General features: G+C 35.0%; 2 protein-coding genes across 8 annotated transcripts in view; one reads left to right on the top strand and one right to left on the bottom strand.

Moving 5' to 3' along the window:
- Window positions 1–3538: 3538 nt before the first annotated feature.
- LOC106875194 (mitochondrial nicotinamide adenine dinucleotide transporter SLC25A51) overlaps window positions 3539–24003 on the bottom strand; it is a 67936-nt gene continuing 47471 nt past the window's right edge. For 4 of the 7 annotated variants that reach the window (XM_052966915.1, XM_052966918.1, XM_014923234.2 and 1 more), the window contains one exon: window positions 3539–8069. In XM_052966915.1, coding sequence (XP_052822875.1) covers window positions 7176–8051 — 876 coding nt within the window. In that variant the 5' untranslated portion in view covers window positions 8052–8069 and the 3' untranslated portion in view covers window positions 3539–7175. Of the gene's footprint in view, window positions 8070–8555; window positions 8806–9495; window positions 9698–10352; window positions 10500–24003 lie in introns of those variants that run through there. The other 3 variants (XM_014923233.2, XM_052966917.1, XM_014923236.2) reach the window with 3 other exon arrangements.
- The window catches only part of LOC128247649 (solute carrier organic anion transporter family member 2B1-like), a 15431-nt gene continuing 6771 nt past the window's right edge, over window positions 15344–24003 (top strand). Inside the window, exons 1-3 of the mRNA XM_052967621.1 lie at window positions 15344–15455; window positions 18954–19092; window positions 22192–22500. Of these exons, the coding sequence (XP_052823581.1) occupies window positions 18961–19092; window positions 22192–22500 (441 nt within the window). The 5' untranslated portion in view covers window positions 15344–15455; window positions 18954–18960. The remainder of the gene's footprint in view (window positions 15456–18953; window positions 19093–22191; window positions 22501–24003) is intronic.

The raw sequence follows: 24003 nt of genomic DNA, 5'->3' as shown, positions 1-24003 counted from the left end.
CGTTTGTATTATCATCATCATCATCATCGTTTAACGTCCGTTTTCCATGCTAGCATGGGTTGGATGGTTCGACCGGGGTCTGGGAAGCCAGGAGGCTGTACCAGGCTCCACTCTGATCTGGCAGTGTTTCTACAGCTGGATGTCCTTAACACCATGTAGTGGCATGTAGTGGGTGCTTTTTACATGCCACCGGCACAGGGGCCAGAGGAGGCTGGCAATGGCCACAATCGGTTGGTGCTTTGTACATGCCACTGGCATGGAAGCCAGTCAAGGTGGTGCTGGCATCGGCCACGTTCGGATGGTGCTTTTTATGTGCCACCGGCATGGGTATCACAACTACAATTTTTACTTTGATATTGATGTACTTGACTCAATAGGTATGTGTAATCTCTCTATGCGTGTGTGTAAGTTTGCTTCCACTGCCAAGACAAGTTGAATATCCACTCAGACTGTCAGTGTCCAAACAGCTGCACCAAATTGTCTCATTTCAGCTTCTTAGGAGTAGGTAGTTGCATACCAACTTTTTTCTAGGCCCATCAATATTTTCTCTTGCTATCTTTACTGTGTCTCAAACACATTAATCACTATACTCAACCTTAACTTCCCAGTCTTGGGAATTCTCTCCTTACAGGCACTGATTTATAGATGTCCTTAATCTCACCAATTTCCAATCTCACCAATTTCCATAAAATAAAACAGGGGAAACTGGCTCTGCTTACACTCATGTCACATCACATGACCTCTCAACCCATTCAAAAGTGAAGCTAATTGTCTTTGCTTTTCTCTGTCTGTTGTACGATGTATCGAATAAAGCCTCATATTCTAATATAACTAATTCATTTTTATCAGCTAATAGCAATAAAACACTAAAATTTGTAGACAATTTAAAACTAGTTTTTCAGATCGTAATGTATTGGGCTTACTTTTTTTCCCCCATTTAAACACAAGCATAGAAGAAGCACAAACATGAATGAAATGCAGGCATAACTGTGTAGGCACAGACATTAGCTATGAAAATAAATTTGCTTTCTCAACCACATGAGCAAGTGTCTTCTGCAACTGCCTTTGGCTGACCAATGTCTTGTGAGAGAATTTGGTTGATGGAAACTGGAAGAAACCATATGTATGTTAAAACTTATGCAGAGCTATGGCTTCAAGGGATGATGCCATTGTTTGTCATTGGATTGCATCTGGTGACATTTGTTGACATTTCTTGTCAATCCATCATCTGCCAACTCAGCACTTCGAAATTCCATGAAATAAAAAAGAAAAAGAAAAGTTGATAGTACAGATTGAGAGAACATCCTCATAGTTACTTGATCTGCTAGCAAAAGTAGCCAAATCACACCCTGCTAACATGAAAAGGACATCATCATAATTTTTATCTTTTGATGTCCATGTTCCATGCTGATATAATTAGATTATGTACTCTGAAAAGACAAAATATTTACTGTTAGAATGCCTTTGGGGCTAAGAAACAGCAATAATTCATTGTCACTGCAATTCATTAATCTTCTTCTTCTTTTGAGTTGTTTGTCTTCCTAATTCCTTTCCCAAGAATTACAAGCAGATCATCATTCTGAGGACTTACATGTAGCTCTTATTTCCATCAATCTGTACAGCAGACAAACTTCAAACTTACCAAGTTTTCTATTAATTGCACTAATCTATCAAATTACTCTCTTGTACTTAAGAACATGTTTGCCCTCCTTGGACACTTTCGTTGTTGGTCTCCTGTTTTAAAGCGGTCTTTTGCCACTGTTGTATCTGTCTTTTGATGACGGTTGTTGCTCTGACAGATATTGTTATATTCCGAAGTTGTCGATAGAGTGTTTCTTATTTCTTTATTGCCCACAAGGGGCTAAACATAGAGGGGACAAACAAGGGATTAAGTCGATTACATCGACCCCAGTGCGTAACTGGTACTTAATTTATCGACCCTGAAAGGATGAAAGGCAAAGTCGACCTCGGCGGAATTTGAACTCAGAAGGTAACGGCAGACGAAATACGACTAAGCATTTCTCCCGGCGTGCTAACATCTCTGCCAGCTAGAATGTTTCTATCTGGCACTGTATGACCCCCAATCATAGAGTATTATTATACTCAAAAGGTCCACTCAATCTCACAGCATGATTACTATATCAGCGAAGACGCGACTATCAACACAGTCTACACAACTCTCGACTTTAACCGTCTGACCTTCTCCTGGTCTATTTATAATGGCTTGCTATAACTACTTTTTACTGGGAGGAGTATACAGTTTCACTATACAACATGTCCATAAATCCAATTTGCAATATTTACGATCTCAAAGGTGGTGACCTGGCAGAAACGTTAGCATGCTGGGCAAAATGCTTAGCGGTATTTTGTCTGTTGTTATGTTCTGAGTTCAAATTCTGCCAAGGTCGACTTTGCTTTTCATCTTTTCGGGGTCGATAAATTAAGTATCAGTTGCGTGCTGGGGTCGATCTAATCGACTGGCCCCCTCCCCCAAAATTTCAGGCCTTGTGCCTAGAGTTGAAGAGAATATTTATGAGGCAGCAAGGTGGCAGGATCGTTAGCACACCAGTCAGAATACTTAGCAAGCCAATCCTCTTGACCGGTGGGGACCAGCCTTAACACATCCTCTTCTCAACATGGACAACATTCAGCTAGAGTCTTCAGTCATGTTATTTTTCTTCAGTGCTAGAAAATATTTCAGCTTCTAAACTATCATGTCTACATGAGGGCCTCTGAAGTGACTGACAGACACATTCCAACCTCTTAACAGACACAGCTATGCTGTTTCTTCTCTCTTTTCTATTGCTACTAAAATGATCTTTAGAGCTGGCTGGTCTTGAAAGTCCATTCAGGCACTCCTGATCCACTCATATTCAACGCTTTTGATGTGTCCAAATTCTACACAAACCACTGTGCCCGATCCTTTGTCACAGAACTTTGATCTTCCAGAGTCTCTTCTTTGCAAGTATTCGCTAGCAACAGTTTCAACAGCAAACTCACTGGTCTCAGAGACCTTGCAAATGTCATGGGCACTTCCCTTTCTCTTTCCTCCAACTAAGAATAAGGTGCTGAACACTGAGTAAACAGGTGCTGCATTAATTATCTTTTAATTGTTTTAATCAATAGACTGCAGCCATGCTGGAACACTGCCTTGAGTTTTTAGTCAGATGAATCAACCCCCAGTACTTTTTTTTTTCAAGACTGGTAATCTATCAGTTTCATTTGTTGAGCCACAAAGTCAGAGACATAAACACAACACTAATTCTCAAGCAGTGGTTGGGGACAAACAGACACACATACATGACGGGCTTCTTTCAGTTTCAGTCTACTAAATCCACTCACAAGGTTTTGATTGGTCTGAGACTATAATAGAAGATTCTTGCCCAAGGTGCTACGCAGTGAGACTGAACCCAGAACCATGTGGTTGGGAAGCAAGCTTCTTACCACACAGCCACATCCTTTCAAGGAGAATTAAAAAACTTTAGATATGACATAAAAACAGTTGTGGTATTTGTTAAAAATAAAATTAAAGAAAATGTAATAGAATTATATTTATTATTTTTCATTTTTTACTTTAGAAAAAAAAACATTTATACAGTATAAACAAATTTGGAATTTAATATTTCCATTTTCATCTTGTACCAGAAAGACAACAAATGAACAAGACAATGTTTTATGAAAAGTTATACTGACTGGCAATCAAAATTGATTGAAGTTGATTTGTAATTAATAGCTGCTTTAATTTAAGAGAAAAAAAAATTTAACCTCCTTTAATGTGATTTAGGAGAAAATAAAATTGATCACAAATATTATGTCGTTCATGAATATGAAAGAAAATTATGAACACTCTGAAGATATCTGATATTGAAATCAAGAGACTGTTATCTTTTGGAGACAGTTTCTTGAAATTTTTAAAGGATACAAGATCCAACAGAGCTTAAACATTCAAGTTTACACCAACTTTATAATGCTGACAATAGAAACCAATAGACTGCAATACTCCAGAGACCTTAGATATTCAGTAAATGCCATTTGATGATAAGTTGGAAAGAAAATTCTGTCATTATTAGGGGATTTTTTTTTTATTTAGTTATTTGAAACAAATTTAAGTAATTTGTTTGCATGTTTATAGACATATAAACAAGCCTGCTACTTTGATGAAAATTTAAACTTATATCTCATGTGTATATATATATATATATATCATAATTTGTGAACAATAGCATCGTTGGTTATAGGTTTCCAATGAGACAATCACAAGTTCACAGTAGTTCACAAGGCGAGAATGACAAGCAAGTATCTGTAACTTGGTGCAGAACAAATATCACAAAGAACTTTTCTCAAAAAGCACCAGTTTACTCACTGATATTTACATCCTTCAATGATATAAGTTGGCAAAAGATCTACACACATGAAATATATATGTGTGTGTACACACACACACACGTTCAAAAGTTGCTGTTTGTTGACAAATATGGAAGAGAGTATTCAATATATAATGCAGATTATATGGTTTTGCTGTGTCTTAGGAGAGTCATTATGCCATTAATAATAACACACACACACACACAGGTTCAATTCCACTTCTTTCTTAGTCAATTGGTTAACTATCTAACCCTCTAACTGGTTGTTTAGTTAGGTGGTTAGATAGTTAACCACCTGACTTATAAAGAAGTGGAATTGAACCTGTGTCTTTGTTATTATCAATGGCATAATGACTCTCCCAAGGACAGCAAAATTTCACATCGAGAATCTTGCAAACCAAATACAAAGCACAAAATTATACGGTTTATTTAATTTGAATTCAACCTACCTTGCAACTCAATGATCAAGTCACAGCCAAACAAAGATATATAATTATCCTCATCAGGCAAAGTATGTGTGTGTATATAATATATATATACACACACACACATACATACCTATATATGTATACACATAAATCTATGTGTATACACACACACCTAGGCCTGTATGCATATATGCACACATACACAGAAATACTTAAGATGGTGTACAGGAATGCTGTAAGTCCACTTTGGCGTGATGGAGCCCTAGTTCCTGTCAGAACATCTGTCTAAAAGAAGGATGTACTGTAAAACTTGAGAGCCATTCAATTTCTTGTCATTGCAGCTGATACTAGACCACCAGTAGGAAAACTGTCCTAGTTGAAAAGTGAGAGCAGTTCTGTATTTGCTTCACTCACAACAAATTCCATGCACAGAAACTTGTTGAAAAACACATTATAAATCTCTCATGAAGCCCTGCTGTGACAGGGTGTTGTAGCACAAACAAGCCTGACAAGCATGAAGTATGTAATTTCAAATATGGGTACTGGCTCCTTCTTTTCTAAATGAGGGAGAGATTTGGTGGCACCCAGAATGACTGAGCAACCATTTCTAGGGATAGCAATGCTCAGCTGTTACTCATGAAGGGCCAAAAAGGAAGGTGATCTAAACAAAGGTTCCCTGATTCTGAAATAGACCAACAAATGCCCAGTGGTTGTCCTGTCTGTGATCTGTGGTAGCATCCAAGAAGTGGTCATGTTAGGACACAACTTGGCATACACACACACAAATATATCTCTATACATGTATATGCGCGTGTGCATATATATATATATATATATATATATATATACACACATATATATATATATACACACATACATGTATGTGTACATATATATACACACGTGTCAACACACACACATATATATATATATACACACACACATATATATATATATATATGTATATATATATATATATATATATATACACAGATGTGTATACAACATCACATCACTTTAATGTCCACTTTCTCTTGTTGGCATAATTCAGATGGAATTCTTTTGAGGCAGACTTTTTATGGCTGGGTCCCCTTCCTATATATGTGTGTATGGGTTTGTACTGCATGCTGTGTTTATTAAACTAATGACATTACTTTCTTTAAAACCTATTAAAATAAGTAGAACATAAGTCAAACGAAAGAATTCATTGTAGTCATTAACACATTTAACCACGTGCAAATAACTACCAGACATTTTTTGACATCTTACAATTATTTTTTTTATTTTTTAAATCTCAGGATTCAAAACTGCAGAATTGTTTTATATTAAATATTCTGCAATTTTGTATGTGAAACATTATCATTCATAGCTTTTCTACCATATCAAATACAAAATATTGTTCAGTTTTATTTCTTCTGGAAACACAATAGTCAATTTCATATTAAGAAGAAAAGGATTGCTTTCACCTTTGTTTTTGTAGAAACAAAATTGGTAAAATAATCATGTAGTGAAACAAGAAACAAAGAATTAATGATGTTTCATTGAAAAAAGAAAAAAAAGTATTTTTCAACAAAACAAAAGAGCAAACATCTCGCATACCACACATCTAAATTTTAAACTCACATTCACACATGTAAAAAAAAAAGAAGAAAAACCTTTGACACTAAGTGTTAGAATAACTTCAATATTATTGACTGTAATGGATGGTAGAAACAAAGGATCAAAATAAGTCTTAGTCAACTGCTTTGGTCAAATTAATTAATTGTACCTGCTACAAAAAAAAAAAATATGACTGTTCCAAGTCAAAAAAAATCATTATTAATAATTTAATTACTAGTAGTATCTCGGGATAGCACCCTCATCTGGTGGTTATACTCAACAACATATAGTAATTAAAGCGTTTAACTTGATAATCAGCAGAATAGTTCCATTTTTAAATGGGAATGAGAACATAATTGAAACAACATGGTTAGAACGAAGAACTTATACAAACTAAAACAAAAATCTGCTTTCAGTTTGAACTTTTTAACATGATACCGACTGATCAGCATTCATTCCCCAAATATTATAAACGGAAGTATGTCACAAAAAGCATTATATTTCATCTTTAGATGGACTGAAATCAATAAAAGCATTTCAGAAAATATCACCACCATGCATCAAATTAGTGCATTCAAACACAGCCAAATATTCTACACTACTAAATCATTAATACAAATAAACTACAGAAGTAAAAAAAAAAAAAAAAGCAGTAAAGCAATCAGCACTAAACTATTTTCCCATTTACTATCCTACCTTGAACAAATCCTTTCAATTAAAAAAAAAAAATTCATTACTATTTATGGGCTCAGAATCATACTGTCCAGCATTCACTTTCAGGTGATCAAGATTTTGGTTTCAAGAAAGTCAACAAAAATTCATAAGAAGCATTAATAATTCCCCATGACATAAATGATCTTATGTAATTGATATGCATTCCTCGTAATAAGTTAATTCGTGAATAATTACGTTCAGTAAGCAGTATGCAGTAAGCATCGTAAATACTGATAAATTTACATCCAAATTCTGACTGCATGCGTGTTTTGATAGCATTTAATGGAAACAAAACAGTACTAATGACAGCACCTAATAAAGCTCCACTTATAAAGTCTTGTCCAATTACTTCTAATTTACTTTCCGCTTCTGGAAGACATTCTTTGATATGGTCCCGCCCCAAAAAGAAACAAACATTGCTCGGTCCATTTCTCAAAAGAATAGCAGTCAAACCACGGTAGTATTCCCTTAGTCCGTAAGAACTTGTCATTCGAAATGCTTCAAAGGTGTTCTGGAAACGTTTATGGTAAGTCTGATCTTGCATAAGTGTCTGTATGCGCTCAAAAGGTGTCAAAATTGCTTCTGTAGTTCCAGCAAAAAATGCAGCAGTGCCTTTCCTAACATCTGTTGGCAGATTAGTTTTCCTCAAGAGTAGTTCATTGTAATTCTGGTAAATTCCAAACATAGCTGCAACAGATGTTGACTTTTGTAACAAAGGAGGCAGAAGCCCACGGTATAAATGGCGTAGACCTTCATGATAAATTTGTTTATAAGCAGTCACACTACTTACACCATAGAGCTGCTGACGAAATGTCACCTTGTTAATGGGAAATGTGACAGTAATGTTGATAAAGGCAGCACCATAACCACACAAAAATTCAGCATAGCTTTTGCATCCTTTCATTAAAATTGGTATGTCAGAATTACTTAAGTTTGATGGATCCATGATACAGCAAAGATTCCTCTGTAAGAAATAGACAAAAAAAAAAAAACAGAGAGCTGTTAAAACATCTTAGAAGCTAAATTATCCATTATGTATGTTACTCTTAACATCTTTGAAGCAAAAGAATAAGAAGAACATTTCATTCTTCCTCTTTGTATAAATGTTATTACTGGAAAATTCTGTGCCTGAGTTACTATTTATAGTTGTGTAACCTTTGTATATGGGGAAGTAAGATCAACTGATACAATAATAAAATAGAACTGAGAAACTTAGATATAAAAAACAAAAGTCAGAGAACTTAAGAAATGCAATCTTAAGTGCAATGGCAGAAACATCAGTTTAAAAAGCTTTTCGCATACAAGTTGAACAGTGAAATTAGTCTGATTTAAAACTGAAATTATTTGAGATCAATAGTATCATACAGTTTTAAAACCATTTAATCCGGATTAAAATTGAAGTATAATTAAGTATTCTGTCTTTAAAGGAAGTGTTTTTAGTCAAATTCACCTTTCAGTAGATAATTCTTTTGACCTTATTTACTCTGATGTATTAACAGGAAAATTACAAAAAATATTCGAAAATTTTGATGATGTGTTAAATTCAATCCAATGCCCAGTTTAACACCACAACCTGGCTCGTGGGTGAGTTTAGAAGAGCATTCAGATAAGTTCTCCAGAACGATAACTTGTTTTACCATTCCTCCCACAATGTCCAGTGAGAGGAATGGAAAAGGTCGCGCATGTAGTCTTCCTCCCCTGGCTAAACCATACACTGACATTTGAAAGGTTTCACTTTAAGTATTGCTAAGTAATTCATTATTGTTCAATAACATCGTAACCTCTTAGTACTGGTTTCTGTTAGAAATATTTTCTCCTTGACTTTATAAGCATTTCAGCTTCATGTACCTCCAGATGAGGATTTTGTTTTTTTATTGCTAAAATTTGATATATGAGACTTCGGAATTTTAGAAATGTGACACTTTAATAAAAAAACATAATAATCCGAAAACTATTTGCTTCTCCAAATGAAATAGTCTTTACATTATAATGCAATATGTACATGCAATTCACAATTTCAACTCTTACACATTGGCTTAGAAATGAACGTTCGAAATAAACTTCAATTAAAATTTCCTTGATAGAAGTAAGATTTAGTTTTTAAAAGATGTTGGGTGATAAACTCAAATATGAGATGCAATTTGCACAATGGCTGATTTATACAAAATATTTACGGATAATACTATTTATATTTCGTATTTCATAATCAACTAGATTTCTAAATTGACAGATAGTTACGAATGAGGAGAAAAGATATTTCCAACATCAAAAGTTGGAAATTTCAATTTCTTTTTTTAAAATTTTTTTTTTACATAATACAATCACATGAGAAATTAAAAATCTATAAACCACATGTGTACAAATAGCAATGAAAAACTGAAGGTTTCTACCTGTACATCGTAGAATAAACAAAACGTTTACGTTTATTCTACGGTATTGAGGCAGGTTAGAAAGAAAACACGCACACAAAAAAAGGAGGGTAAATAAAAAGACGAGGCAAAGTTTTCGTCAGTCAAATGATAGAAAAGATACTGAAAATGTTAGCAGTAATTAACTTGACAACAATGTACGTCCCGTGTTTAGTTCCAAACCTTCCCTCGTTCAGTATTAAGAAACATATCTAAAATGCTACGATAATATATAGACGAAATTTACACAGAATTACAATTTGGTGCTGTGAATTATTACATAATATGAATGAGTATATTTATTTTTAATCACTCAAGGTTAGGGACTCGAACGAAAACAAAACAAGTGGGAACATGAGCAAACGGTTGATACATTTCAGACTTGGATAGTTCTCTAAAATACAGTCTAATAATAATAATAAAAGAAGACATTTGGCAGTTATATCTAATTAGTATCACTTTTTCAGACTTTAACCCTTTTTTTTTTTTAATAAAACATAAAAACAAACTAGAGAAAAAAACCAAAAAAAAACGGGGCGTGAAATTTAATATAAACAAATATTAATGAACATTAAAGGGTAATAAATAATAAAGTTATAGAATCAACTTGAATTAATTCAACAAAGAAAAGCAAGGGCACGAATAAAAATTGTAATCAATGAGAGATTATAAAGAGAAGAAGAATAAAACAGGATTCACTTGATGGAATTTTTTGTCTCTCGTCAGAATGAAGTAAAGGTCATTCAACGTTGACTTTAATAACATTTAATTCAATATAGTCGTTTAGACAAGGGGTTACAAAAACAATTTCAGTGCTGAAAATTTGTTAAAATCCTTACTTTATGCTATTTTCAAATGATAAAAATAAAACTGTAGGTTATCTTTGGTTTGAATTATATTTCATTTCCACTGGTGCCCCTCCAGCGCCACTCAGGCCTGCCATTTTGAGAGACATGCAAGGGAGATCACTTAAAGATGTCTTCAATGACTTACTTCTCTTGATTCAATTATTCAATCACTTGCAAAATCGATAAAACTTTTGACAATTATTCCGAAAACTCTAGCATAGTGGGTAATTTATAAGAAAATCGTGATATGCATAAATTGTTTAAAATTGTATATCTTCTGAAGTGTTTGAGATAGATGATAGGCGGAGAGCTGGTAGAATGGTTAGTACCCCGGGCAAAATGCTTAGCGATATTTCGTTTGTCTTTACGTTCTGAGTTCAAATTCCGCCGAGGTTCACTTTACCTTTCATTCTCTTTGAGTCGATAAGTTAAGTACCAGTTGCGTCCTGGAGTCGATGTAATCGACTGGCCCCCCTCCCCAAAATTTCGGGCCTTGTGCCTAGAGTAGAAAAGGATATTGCGTTAAGTCAAGGCGGCGAGTTGGCAGAAACGTTAGCACACCGGGCGAAATGCTAAGCGGAATTTCGTCTGTCTTTACGTTCTGAGTTCAAATTCCACTGAGGTCGACTTTGCCTTTCATCCTTTCAGGGTTAATAAATTTAGTACCATTTGCATCCTGGAGTCCATCTCATCGACTGGTCTCCTCCCCAAAAATTTCGGGCCTTGTGCTTAGAGTAGAAAAGGATATTGTGTAAAGCTGCGAAAGTAGTTCTGAAGAAACATTTTTGTTATTTAATTTTGCTCTCTCTGGACCAACTTTTGCAGTGTGCAGATTCAGAACGTCTATGTTGCACACTTATCACTTCGACTATCTTGAGAGGTGTTATCTATTTTTTTAAATCTTTACTTCAAAGAGTTAACAATCTCAACTACAGAACGAAATCTCAGTACTCTGTACTATCTTTGTTTTCATATCTGAGAAAAGTGCATATGGCGGCTGGATTTGAGTCCATGCTCACAGAGAATGAAGACGTAGTTGCTCCATTAAACTGTGGAATGAAAAAAATATCCATAATGCATATATGACACGAACGACTTGGAGATAACAGCCAAATCTCACACAAATTACATGCTATTAAAGAAGGAAAATTACATTGGACCATGTTATCATCATCATCATCGTCCTTTAACGTCTGTTTTCCGTGCTGGTATGGATTGGACGGTTTGACAGGAGCTGGCTAGCTGCCCAGGTTCCAATTATCTGTTTTGGCATGGTTCCTATGGCTGGATGTCCTTCCTAACGCCAACCATATCATAGAGTGCACTGGATGCTTTTTACATGGGACCAATTTGGGCGATTTTATGTGGCACCGCCCAGGTGCTTTTATACGGAACCAACATGGGCGCTTTTATGTGCACTGATTTGGGTGCTTTTATGTGGCACTAGCACACCTCAAAACACATTATTGTCTTTAAAAAAAAAGATGAACATGTGGGACAAGGTAGTCCAAGATACAGGGCACTGAAAAGAAAAAAAAGAAAGACTGGATCTTCTGGACCAAGGACGACCTAGTTAAACCAGCACTTCCCAAACTAACAAATATCAACTTTACACCAAACTGCACAAAAAAAAAAATAGTAACTATTTTTAGTACCACTCCATATATTAATGAAAAGACAAAATTTTTTTTTTTTTTTTTGCTGTAGTTTCAGCCGTTTTGCTACACTGTTATTACTGAGATCCTCCTCCAATATGTGGTACTTGGTGAAGAATGGAGTTTCATGTAGCTACCCTCATTTGTACCTCTTGCCATAATGTTTGCATTCATATAATACTTTCTTCAACATGGTGTTAAGCATGATTGAAAGTGTGGCAATTTTTTTGAGCATTTAACAACATTTGAATTCTCAGCAATATTTTTTGTGACACTCCTTCCAGTCTGTAATAAAGTCCATAAATATCTAGAGTAATAAAACTCATTCTTTGGCCATGACAGCTGGAATGTCTTCCTTTTAGACACGTCAGGAAATGAAGGTTTACTTAAACATACAGGCCATTTGCTGGTAAGTGAAGATGTACTGAAGTTGTACAACCCCAGATCAGCCATCCCTGAGCAAACTGATGATCAATGGCATCTCAGTTTTTCTCCTATATCTCAGTTTATATTGTTCAATGTGTCCTTCTTTTTAAAACGTTAGGGTGTGCTCTAAAGAAGTTTTGGCTTCTACTTTTAGCACATTGAGTAACAACATAGAGGTTCCTTCATTGATTTCAGCTATGTAATTTCTTTCTGCAGCCACAAGAAGAACAACAGCACAGACATTACAATAAAATTTTGGAATACAAAAATCATATAGTAAAGCATTCATTAAGTATGTTTGTATTCATGGTGACATGTTTAATGAAATTAGGTGGAGGTAGGTGTGTGGTTACTTTCCACCTGTTTGCAATTCTCTTGCCTAAAGCTTGTTGCTGCTACTGATTTTTATATCTAAGATGAAATGGAAAGTTTTCCATACAAATATATAGCTTATCCCTTACTCAGCAAAACCTTTCCATAGCAACTTGTATTAACTGATTGCATTGTAGGGCTCTTAAAAGAGAGGAGTTACCTAAGATCATCTACATTTCATCATTACATCACACAGGCATGAAATCATGAAACCAGGAGTATATGCCTCATCACTAGAAGGATGCAAACATTAGCACTATCTATCAAAACAAGGCTTATACATCTCTTTAGTCCAACAGTAGGAGTATAGTACTTCTATCCATTACTAGGAAAGTCTTGGCTCAAAAGACTCTTTTACTCTTTTATATACTCTTTTACTTGTTTCAGTCATTTGACTGTGGTCATGCTGGAGCACCGCCTTTTAGTCGAGCTAATCGACCACAGGACTTATTCTTTGTAAGCCAAGTACTTATTCTAATTCTATCGGTCTCTTTAGACGAACCGCTAAGTTATGGGGACGTAAACACACCACCATCAGCTGTCAAGCGATGTTGGGGGTACAAACACAGACACACAAACATATACACACACACATACATATATATATATATATATATATATATATATATATATATATATATATATATATATATATATATATATATATACGATGGGCTTATTTCAGTTTACGTCTCCCAAATCCACTCACAAGGCTTTGGTCAGCCTGAGGCTATAGTAGAAGACACTTGCCCAAGGTGCCATGCAGTGGGACTGAACCTGGAACCATGTGGTTGGTAAGCAAGCTACTTACCACACAGCCGCTCCTACGCCTAATAAACATAAGATAACATCACAACAGAGGTAAAGTCAGACTTGTTTTTTTGTGACAAGGAAGAAATGCAAGGAGCAACAGCAGAGCCCATTCAATGTTGTAAGTTTGTCAAAGGCTTTCAATACTGTCAGCAGTGAATTGTGAAGTATTCTCAGAAAGTAAAAACATGGTGTTGAGCAATATTGAAAAGGGAGCAATTTTTCTGACCCCTTTTCAATCTTCCACCCTCTTCCCACGAAAACCAGAGCAATAAACAACATCTGAGTTCTCAGCAGTATTTGTTGTGACATTCCTCCCAAACAGCCTGTAATAAAGTCCATAAATATCTAGAGTGGTCAAACTTAGGTCCTGACAGATGGAATGCCCACCCGTTAGACATGTCTGGAATTGAAGGTTGACTTAAATACATTTCACTTCAACCATCTTTAAAAGTATAACAATTTAAATTTATTTAGGTCTATTATAAATTTAGGTCTATTATAAATTTAAATTTCAATAAGTAAAACTTTCAGGTTTTAATATAAGAGCACTTTTATAATCCAGGCAACTTTCAAAGACAAATACGGTGCACTTTTCGCTTCATAAAATCATCGATCAGTTCAGAATATTCAAGCTGAGAGCTAAGTTCATGTTCAATAGCTATCGTAGACAATCAACATAGTCTGGTACACGTCCATGGTACAATATAATATTTTTACAAGAACTTTTGCAGGTACAATGTATTACCATTTTATTTCTTGAAATTTTCAGTTAACATGGATACTTTAATTCTTGTTCAACATCTTAACCAAAGTAAATAGATGACTCCTCTATGTACTTTGATCTTAACAAGGGGCTCCTCAACTATGGAGGCCCCCTGTGACCACAGGGGTTGCAGGGGCTTAGCATCGGCCCTATGCTTATCTGGTATCCCTTGAAATTTATCCAGGTTTCATTTGAAGGTGATGGGATCTTTTTCTACTTTGATTTCATTTGGGTCAATGTTAAATAGATCAGGGCCTGTTGAAGTAAAGAAATTGTGTTGTAGTAAATTTATGTGTTGTAGTAAATTTATGTGTTGTAGTAAATTTATGTGTTGTGAGCCTGAATTGTGTGGGAGACATATGGTATGTGGCCCTATCCTTGGACAAATTGTTGGGGCAATTGTGCAAATGATGTAGCACTGGTGAGAATAAAGATTCAATGTTTTAAAGTAGTCTCAATAATAGTTATGTCTTTTTTTTTTAGTGAAAGCTCTCTGGGGTTACTCAGTTCTCATAATGCTTTGTTTACTGCCCCTATTCATGATCCAATTCACTGTCATTAAAATTTAGTGGTCAATTTTTGTCAACATTTTTTTCATATTAAATACTGACTATCAAATGCTCATTTCCCATATCATTTTTAATTGGCTCCAATATTTAATGAAATCAGCTGTTACTAATTAGACCATATCTATCTAATGAGAGACACCATTATATACATGATAGTACAATGACAACAAAATCATGTAAATATATTCCAAAGCATACATGAACATATGGTGTTAAGTAGGATGGTTGCTGCTTTGGATGAATTAAATTGTAAAATCTCCATATTTTGAGCATAAATTAAAGAGTGTGTCCCTACAATAATAAGCAAAATAAGTTTTCAATCATATAAAACCATTGGTGCAATTAATTTATAACACCAGCTGTATCGCTTTCGACTGGCACAAAAATACATTCACTTTCATTTGAGATATTAATTATATAAAAGCTAATTTATTGCCAGCTATTTTGACTATTTCTACTTTGCTGAAACATTAGGACATTCCACAGATCATTTCAGGTGAGCAAATTTTTTTGTTTCATTCCATAAAAGAAACTTCTCTTACATATCCCTTTGCTTGTGAATGGTTATTTTTATATATTTCTTAAACATTAGTTATAAATAACTCAGCTTGCGAAGACTTGTTGGGGCAAGCGAAAGCGAAATCGTGATGGTACCTGTGCCCAGCGTCGCCTTTCTGGCACTTGTGCCCGTGGCATGTGTAAGGACTTTTGAGCGAGATCATTGTCAGTGGCCCTGGACTGGCTCTTGTGCGAGTGGCCATAAAAGACACCATTTTGAGCGTGGCCGTTGCCAGTACCACCTGACTGGCCTTCGTGCCGGTGGCACGTAAAAGCACCCACTACACTCTCTGAGTGGTTGGCGTTAGGAAGGGCATCCAGCTGTAGAAACTCTGCCAAATCAGATTGGAGCCTGGTGTAGCCATCTGGTTTCACCAGTCCTCAGTCAAATTGTCCAACCCATGCTAGCATGGAAAGCAGACGTTAAACGACGATGGTGATGATGATGAATCTTATAACTGACAATATTTTTTAAAACTTCCTTTATTTTACTATCAATGATTTAAAATTGCGATTTTATATATTAAGATATAACATTGTTTGTGAAATATATCATAATGCTTTTGATAGTAACTTGTGTGAGACCAGCACTGGTTCTGTTACAAACTTTCTGTTTTAACCCTTTAGCATTCAAATTACTCTGTCAAATGTAATCACACATTATCTTGTAGCTTTGAGATTTTGATGATGTGATGGTTTATTTTTAGAATGACATAGTAGGGTAGGTGTGAGAGGCCCAATATAGCTGGTTTGAACATAAAACAGATAAGATATTTGGGCTTAATATGGCCGGTTTAAATGATAAAGGGTTAAAGCAATCTTTATTAAAATCTTCCATAAAAACCCAAGATTAATAATTCTTTATACAATAGGCACAAGACCTGAAATTTTCAGGGATAGGGGCTCATAGATTACCTCAATCCCAGTGATCATCTGGTGCTTATCCTAAAAGGATGAAAGGCAAAGTCAACCTCAATGGTATTTGAACCCAGAACATAAAAGTGGAAGAACTGCTGCCAAGCATTTTGTCCAGGATGCTAATGCCTCTGCCAGCCTGCCACCAGGTTAATAATGACAAAATTATTTAACTAAAATTTTCATTATTTTCAAAATTAATTGAAACAAAGGCTGCACATTTTTTTACAGAAATATGGTAACAAAACAGTTAATAGCAATTTCATGACAATGCAGCATTGTATTATCAATTATGCTGTGAGAAATGTCAACAAAATATTACTTGTCTTTAACAGACAGGTATGAATAAGACCTGGCAGACAGGTGTGAATAAGACATAGCAGACAGGTGTGAATAATCCCAAGTTAGAAACCTTGGATCGACCTTGTTACTTTTTGTGATCTATATTAAGTTTACTTGATCTATATAGCAAATTATTTTTGCATGCAGCTAAACTCAAATATGTGCTTTTGCATACACACACACACACACACACATTGACACACACACACACACACACACACACACACACACATTGACACACACACACACACACACACACACACACACACACTCAGACATGCACACACAAGGAGACAGAAATACACACACACACAAACACATGAATATGCAGAATACATACATACAAACGTACACACATACATATATACATATACATACATGCATACACACACTTCTTATCAAGTAAACCTATGATCAAAGGTGTTCCAACCATGAACATTTTGTCATATTTTTAACTATGTTGTTCATCCTTTGTTTTCAACAACAGCCAAATACTTCATTACAACAATGGAGAATGCAGTCTTACAGGTCACTGGAGATTCATGACTGCCCCTGCCTATACTACATCTTCTGTGTGAAGAAACCATAGAAATAGCAGTATTTCATTATCTCAGATACATGTGATACCCCAACCGTTGCAAAGAAAGGTCTGCTTTCTGTCTGTGGTTTAGAGAAGTTTAAGTGCTGACTTGCACTGAACTAGGATTATAGTTGAGGAATAAACTACACTGAATAACCAGCTTCATTCTCCCATCTGACGTCCTAGACTAGTGGCAAGAGGACCAAATTGGTTGGGTGTATATCAAGGAAGCAGTGGAATGACCAGGGTGATTTACATGTCTCAAGATGCTATTACCTTTGACAATTAATAGTTGGGTTTCCTTCATGAATTTCCACTGAAAATCCACACATCTTATGTTTCTTAAACGTATATAAATACACAATATCTGATGGCTCTTGACTCCTCTGACTTTGTCCATCCATTGAGAGGTTTTGTTTTTCCTCATCAAGTAGGCTTCATGGGTTTATCAGTTTATTCACTAACAATGCAAATGGTTGTATTAGGATACATATTACCTGTAGCACTTATGAGAATCTGATACATTTTCAAACAAGGTATGCTTTACACAACAATGTTCACTGTGTTATTCTCTATAAAGATAGTGGATTGTAATTTGAAAAATATTTGGCTGCAAAGTGATAGAACATAAAGAGTATTCTTCATTAGTAAATTTTAAGATTTGTTGTTAAATTTAGTGTACACTTCAAATTCTGTCCAAATATTATCTGCTCATGTGAGATGTTTCTGATCGTAGCTTAATAGTTTAAGATCTAATTTAATAGGCAAATGACAGGAAAGATATGATGGCTAACATTTTACAACAGCAATGACATGTGAAATTACCATTCTTGGCTGTTATCGAGGCTGTTGATTTTTTTAAGCTTCAGTCTCATTAATACCACAGTCCTACTTCAGCATTTATATGCAAATAAAATGTGGACTACTATAAAGAATGAAGAACAGTGACTGGCTATGACACAGAAGGCCATGGAAAGATTTGTGCTGGGAATGTCATTTCAGGAACATATCTGAAATGAGATAATTTGAGAAGAGAAACAAGTGAACAATGTGACAGCACAATACTAAAATTGCAGATTCTACTGGACCGGACATACTAAAGAAAACTCATAAACAGAAGGTAGTCCCTTGCAGTAGCTGAGTCATATCTAAGAGACTGGAAAAGACCACTTAGAAGCTCTCTAGGATGATGAGAAGATGATTTGTTAAAAGAAATTCAGGTGCAAATGAAAGAGAAGGCCATAACCAAAAAAAGAATGGAAGTCTGTTGTGAAAAGTGATGTATAAGGATATCTGATAGTCTGGTCGATCAGCTAATATTGCTAAAAATGTTTTGAGAAATGCATTAACATTGCACATATTTTACCTCCTTTGTTCTAAATTTGTGTTCTTGCATTTAAATAATAAATCAGTGTAATATATCAGTTGGCAGCCCAGGAGCTCATCTATTTTAGCTATTAATCTTTTTTATTAACTATACCTTTTAGCAAATAATTAAGTTCATAGACATTCTTCTGACAATTGTACTGTTTTGTTCCATTCCATTTTTGAAACATGTAACAAAATAATAGATAATAAATTTTCTGTTTCTCTTTCTAGAACCAAGATGAACAGAACGACTGAAGCAAAACCTTCTTACAACAGCAATGATATTGAGATACACAGATCAAGACAAAATATTTCCTATTTTCACAATAAATGTTGGTCGTTATTCTCACAAAGATTGATTAGCATAAAGGTAAAAATAAAGTTGTTAAATTTTCTGATATTCAAATCTTTTTTGCAAGTAATTAAACTACCTTAGTTTATTAAAATACTTATTACATGACAAGTGAAGGCACATGGCTCAGTGGTTAGAGCACTGAGCTTACGATCGTGAGGTTGTGAGTTTGATTCTTGGACAGGGCTGCGTGTTATGTTCTTAAGGAAGATACTTTATTTCATGCTGCTCCAGTTCACTCATCTGTAGAAATGAGTTGTGACATCACTGGTGTCAAGCTGTATCGGCCTTTGCCCTTCCCTTGGACAATATTGGTGTCATAGAGAGGAGAGACTGGTATGTATGGGCGACTGCTGGTCTTCCATAAACAACCTTGCCTGGACTTGTGCCTCGGAGGAGAACTTTCTGGGTGTAATCCCATGGTCATTCATGACTGAAGGGGGTCTTTACTCCTTTACTCCTTACCTGTCATGGAAGTGTACCAGTGACCAGGTCATACATCTGATGAAACCTTTAAAATACTAATTGTTCATCAATCAATTTTTATTAATATTTTATTGTTTTAGCTCACTGGATGAATCTATAGCTTTAAACAGGATTAAGAAAGAAATGTCTTTTTCTTTCATTTTTTATAAGATTTATATGAAAAGATGAGAAAGACCAACAAATTCCTCAAAAATCTTTTATATTAACCAAGATTGTAATCAAGATCATATTTATTTTAGACTAAATCCAAAATGAGAGAAACTTCACTGATTAGAATTTTCTTATGTCAGTATGTTATAACCACTGATCTCCCTTTATACTGTATCCTTTCTGTGTCCCATCTACCACTATTACAACAGCCCCAGCTACTCCTTTAAAATATCAGAACTGTGTAGCAATCAATGCACTCACCTTTCTTTCCCTCATCCTCTTTACTGTATTTTACAAAACTAATCCCTGTTCTAATGTCCCATCCAATCCTTTCTAACTATAACTTAACTGCAACCTTCTAAAATTTCTTTGCTACTCACATTTTCTCAAAAACGTTTAAACTGAACCTCAGTCAGCTTCATCATGCTAACAAGTCTGAGAAGAAATGCAAATGTTTTAAACACCTTTCTTCTTAAACCTGAAAGCTAAACAATAGTGGCTTCTTAACACAATACACACACACACACACACACACACACACACACACACACGTATATATATTTAGAGAATATTAGTTATGACAGGTTCAAAGGGTTACCCGTGGTTTCATATTCATAAAGCGCTATATAAGTACACACACACACACATATATATGATTTACTGACAATATATATATATATATATGTAACCACATGTGAATCGTTGGTGATTTTCTTCTTCCGTCTTCCCTTCTATTGGACTTTCTTCTGCTTCCAAAGAAGTGTTAAACCATCTTTCTTTCCTTCCCTGAGCGTCTGCTAATACTTTACATGTACCACATCCTCGCATTGTTGTTTTTTGTGTTTGATTTTCTATTTTGGATTTACTATATATATATATATATATATATATATATATATATGAATGATATAGTTCTTTTTCAAACAGAAACTCTGAGTTCTTGCCTGAAGATCACAGTGGCATGAAACTCAAGTCATGAGAAAAACTCTGAGTTTCAGTTTCAATAAAAGAAACATATCCTTTAACACTCTTTTCTCATTTGTCTGACATAAGCCAATGACATGTAAACACACACACACACACACCCACACACCCCCCCACACACACACACGTTTATAAATATAATGTAATACTGTATACTTAGTTGTGGAAGTAGAAAAAACGCGATAATCAAAAAGTGAGTCAGACCCAAATAGCAAGCTGTTAGATTAGACAGACAAATAAAAGGCTAATGTTTCAGAATGTATTATTAAAATTAATCTGGTGAGTTAAGAAACTTAAGAATGATGGAAATACTTTCATGCTGTGTATACAGTTGCAAAACAAGCCATTGACAGGGCCGCATGCAGAGAGTGATTGGAAGCCATATGTATCGCCTCAAATGGAGTGTAAAGATAATGATGATGCAGTTGCAGAGAAAGATAAAAATGGCAATAAATTACTTTTATTCCTCAAATGTTTGTCACCAGAGATAACAGAGCAAATTACTTGCTTATGTAAGACACGGATGAAATTCTAAGAGAAGATCAGGAACATAGTTCTTTCTCCTTACAAATATATATATATAAAGTATCTGTCTGCATACAAACGCAGGGGTGTTTAATAACATCAGGTTCAGTCAGTTGACACATTAACAGCCTTTTTCAATGTCATTTTTGATGTGTCTATTTATTGGGTGGATTGTTTGATAGATTTGTTTGCTTTTTACTCTATTCGGTAATCCATTGTCATATATTTGAAAATAGATAAAATTTATTCAAATTTCAAAAATGATGGAGAGGATGAATAGAACTACAAAAAGCCATAAGACACCATGAAAAAATATTCTCTAAATGGGGAAAAGAAATGAATGAACTTACCTAACAACCTGATATTTATTTTTTTTAATTATCTATTTTCTTTTAGTTATACTTATTACACTCAAAGCGAGCAATTCTTATTTCTTTATTGCCCACAAGGGTCTAAACATAGAGGGGACAAACAAGGATAGACAAAGGGATTAAGTTAATTACATCGACCCCAGTGCATAACTGGTACTTTATTTATCGACCCTGAAAGGATGAAAGGCAAAGTCGACCTCGGTGGAATTTGAACTCAGAACGTAATGGCAGACAAAATACCGCTAAGCATTTCGCCCGGCATACTAACCATTCTGCCAGCAAGCAATTCTATTGTTATTACTAGTCATCATATTTCGTCTGCCACTACATTCTGAGTTCAAATTCTGCAGAGGTCGACTTTGCCTTTCATTCTTTCGGGGTCAATAAATTAAGTACCAGTTACACACTTGGGTCAACGTAATCGACTAGTCCCTTCCCACCAAATTTCAAGCCTTGTGCCTTTAGCAGAAATGATTATTATTACTAGTCATCCACCTTCCATTCAGGACACTACGAGGTTGTCAAACTCTGTAGTGCTTTTAAGTAGCTAATTTGTCAATTCTATTAAGTGATATCAGTTTTATCTTATTTTTGTTTTCAGGTCTTTGTCATTTATGTCAGCCTTGCAAATATATTCGTGCATTCTTTAGACCATTATTTGGGATCACAGATTACAGCTATTGAAAAACAGTTTAATTTGCAAAGCAAATCCTCAGGAATTCTCATAAGTATAAATGATGTTGGATTTATATCTTCTGTGCTAGTTTTTGGTTATTTACTTAAGAACTGTCATAGACCAAGAGTGTTAGCTATTACCAATGTTACAGTTGGTCTTGCTATTCTTATCTGTGCTCTGCCCTACTTTATCACACCACATCCAAAATGGAATACTAACCAAAGCAACATGGAGGCAAGTATCAGTTTTGCTTTATTTTACTAAATTACTAATGCACGTGTGGTTATGTTGTAAGAAGTTTGCTTTCCAGCCACATGGTTCTGGGTTCAGTCCCACTGAGTGGCACCTTGGGCAAGTGTTTTTTACTACAACATTGGGCCGACCAAAGCCCTGTGAGTGGATTTGGTAGATGGAAACTAAAGAAGCCCTTTGTGTGTGTGTGTGTGTGTTTGTGTGTGTGTTCCCCATCACCATTTGACACTCAATGTCGGTGTGTTTATGTCACTGTTGCTTAGCAATTCTGCAAAACAGACTGATAGAATAAGAACCAGGCTTTAGAAAATATATATATTTATAAGCATTAGGGTCAATTCATTTGACTAAAAGATTCTTCAGGGCAGTGCCCCAGCATGGCCGCAATCTAATGACTGAAACAAATAAAAGATAAAAGAAAAAAAAAACGATAAAAAAAAAGTAAAGATACATAGTGATTCATAATCCTAAACTGAAGATAAATTAAGTAAATATATCTTGCTTTTTGATAAAAATTATCACATCGTGTTGACATTGACCAAGATAGTGTTGTAGGTTTGAATTAATTTACTTGATTATATTTTAAATGATTTTTCAACTTTGTTCTTTCCTTGCATTACTATTATTGTTGTTTTTGTTGTTGTTGTTTAAGGTGGTTGACTGTCCAAATCATTAGTACACTGGACAATGCTTTGCAGCATTTCTTCCTAGTTCTGCATTCAAATGCCATTGGGGTCAACTTTGCCTTCTCTTCCTTTCAGGGTGGGTAATAATAATAATAATAATAATAATAATAATAATAATAATAATAATAATAATAATAATAATAATAATAATAATAATGATAATAATAATAATAATAATAATAATAATAATGATAATAATAATAATAATAATAATAATGATAATAATAATAATAATAATAATAATAATAATAATAATAATAATAATAATAATGAAATTATTGTGTATGGTGCTGCTCAGGTGCACTACAACTCATCAAAGGTGCATGAACAGTACATAGAATTATGTGCAAAAGTCAGGAAAGTGAACAGCGTATGAGTCATGGTATACATATATGGATGTGTATGGAGTGGGGGTAATATCAGGTGTAGTGTTGGTGAATTTCAAGAAATATGGAGGTTTTAAAGGATGCAATGTCTCAGCAACTATCAACTGATGCAGGTAGTTTGTTCCATGCTTCAGCAACTCTGAGTGTGGAAAAAATTTTCCGAAAGTCATGGGAGCTGTGCTGTTGTCTGACTTTGTAGGCATGCCCACGTGAGTTAGACACATGGAGCTCAAAAAGGCGTTCCAGGTGGTTGTTGACACAATGGTTAATAATTTTGTAGGTGTTTACCAAGTCAGTTGCCAGATGTTGGAGCTTAAATGTATCTTTGCCCAGGGAAGCAAGGCACTCAGAATATGGTAGATGCCTGATGGAAGATATTTGCTTGGTTGTACACCTCTGAACAGTTTCCAGGA

The sequence above is a fragment of the Octopus bimaculoides genome, chromosome 4 (genome assembly GCF_001194135.2).
Source record: "Octopus bimaculoides isolate UCB-OBI-ISO-001 chromosome 4, ASM119413v2, whole genome shotgun sequence".
Lineage (NCBI taxonomy): Eukaryota > Metazoa > Mollusca > Cephalopoda > Octopoda > Octopodidae > Octopus > Octopus bimaculoides.
Note: the sequence above shows the minus strand (reverse complement) of the source record. Positions and strands in the feature narration are given on the sequence as shown.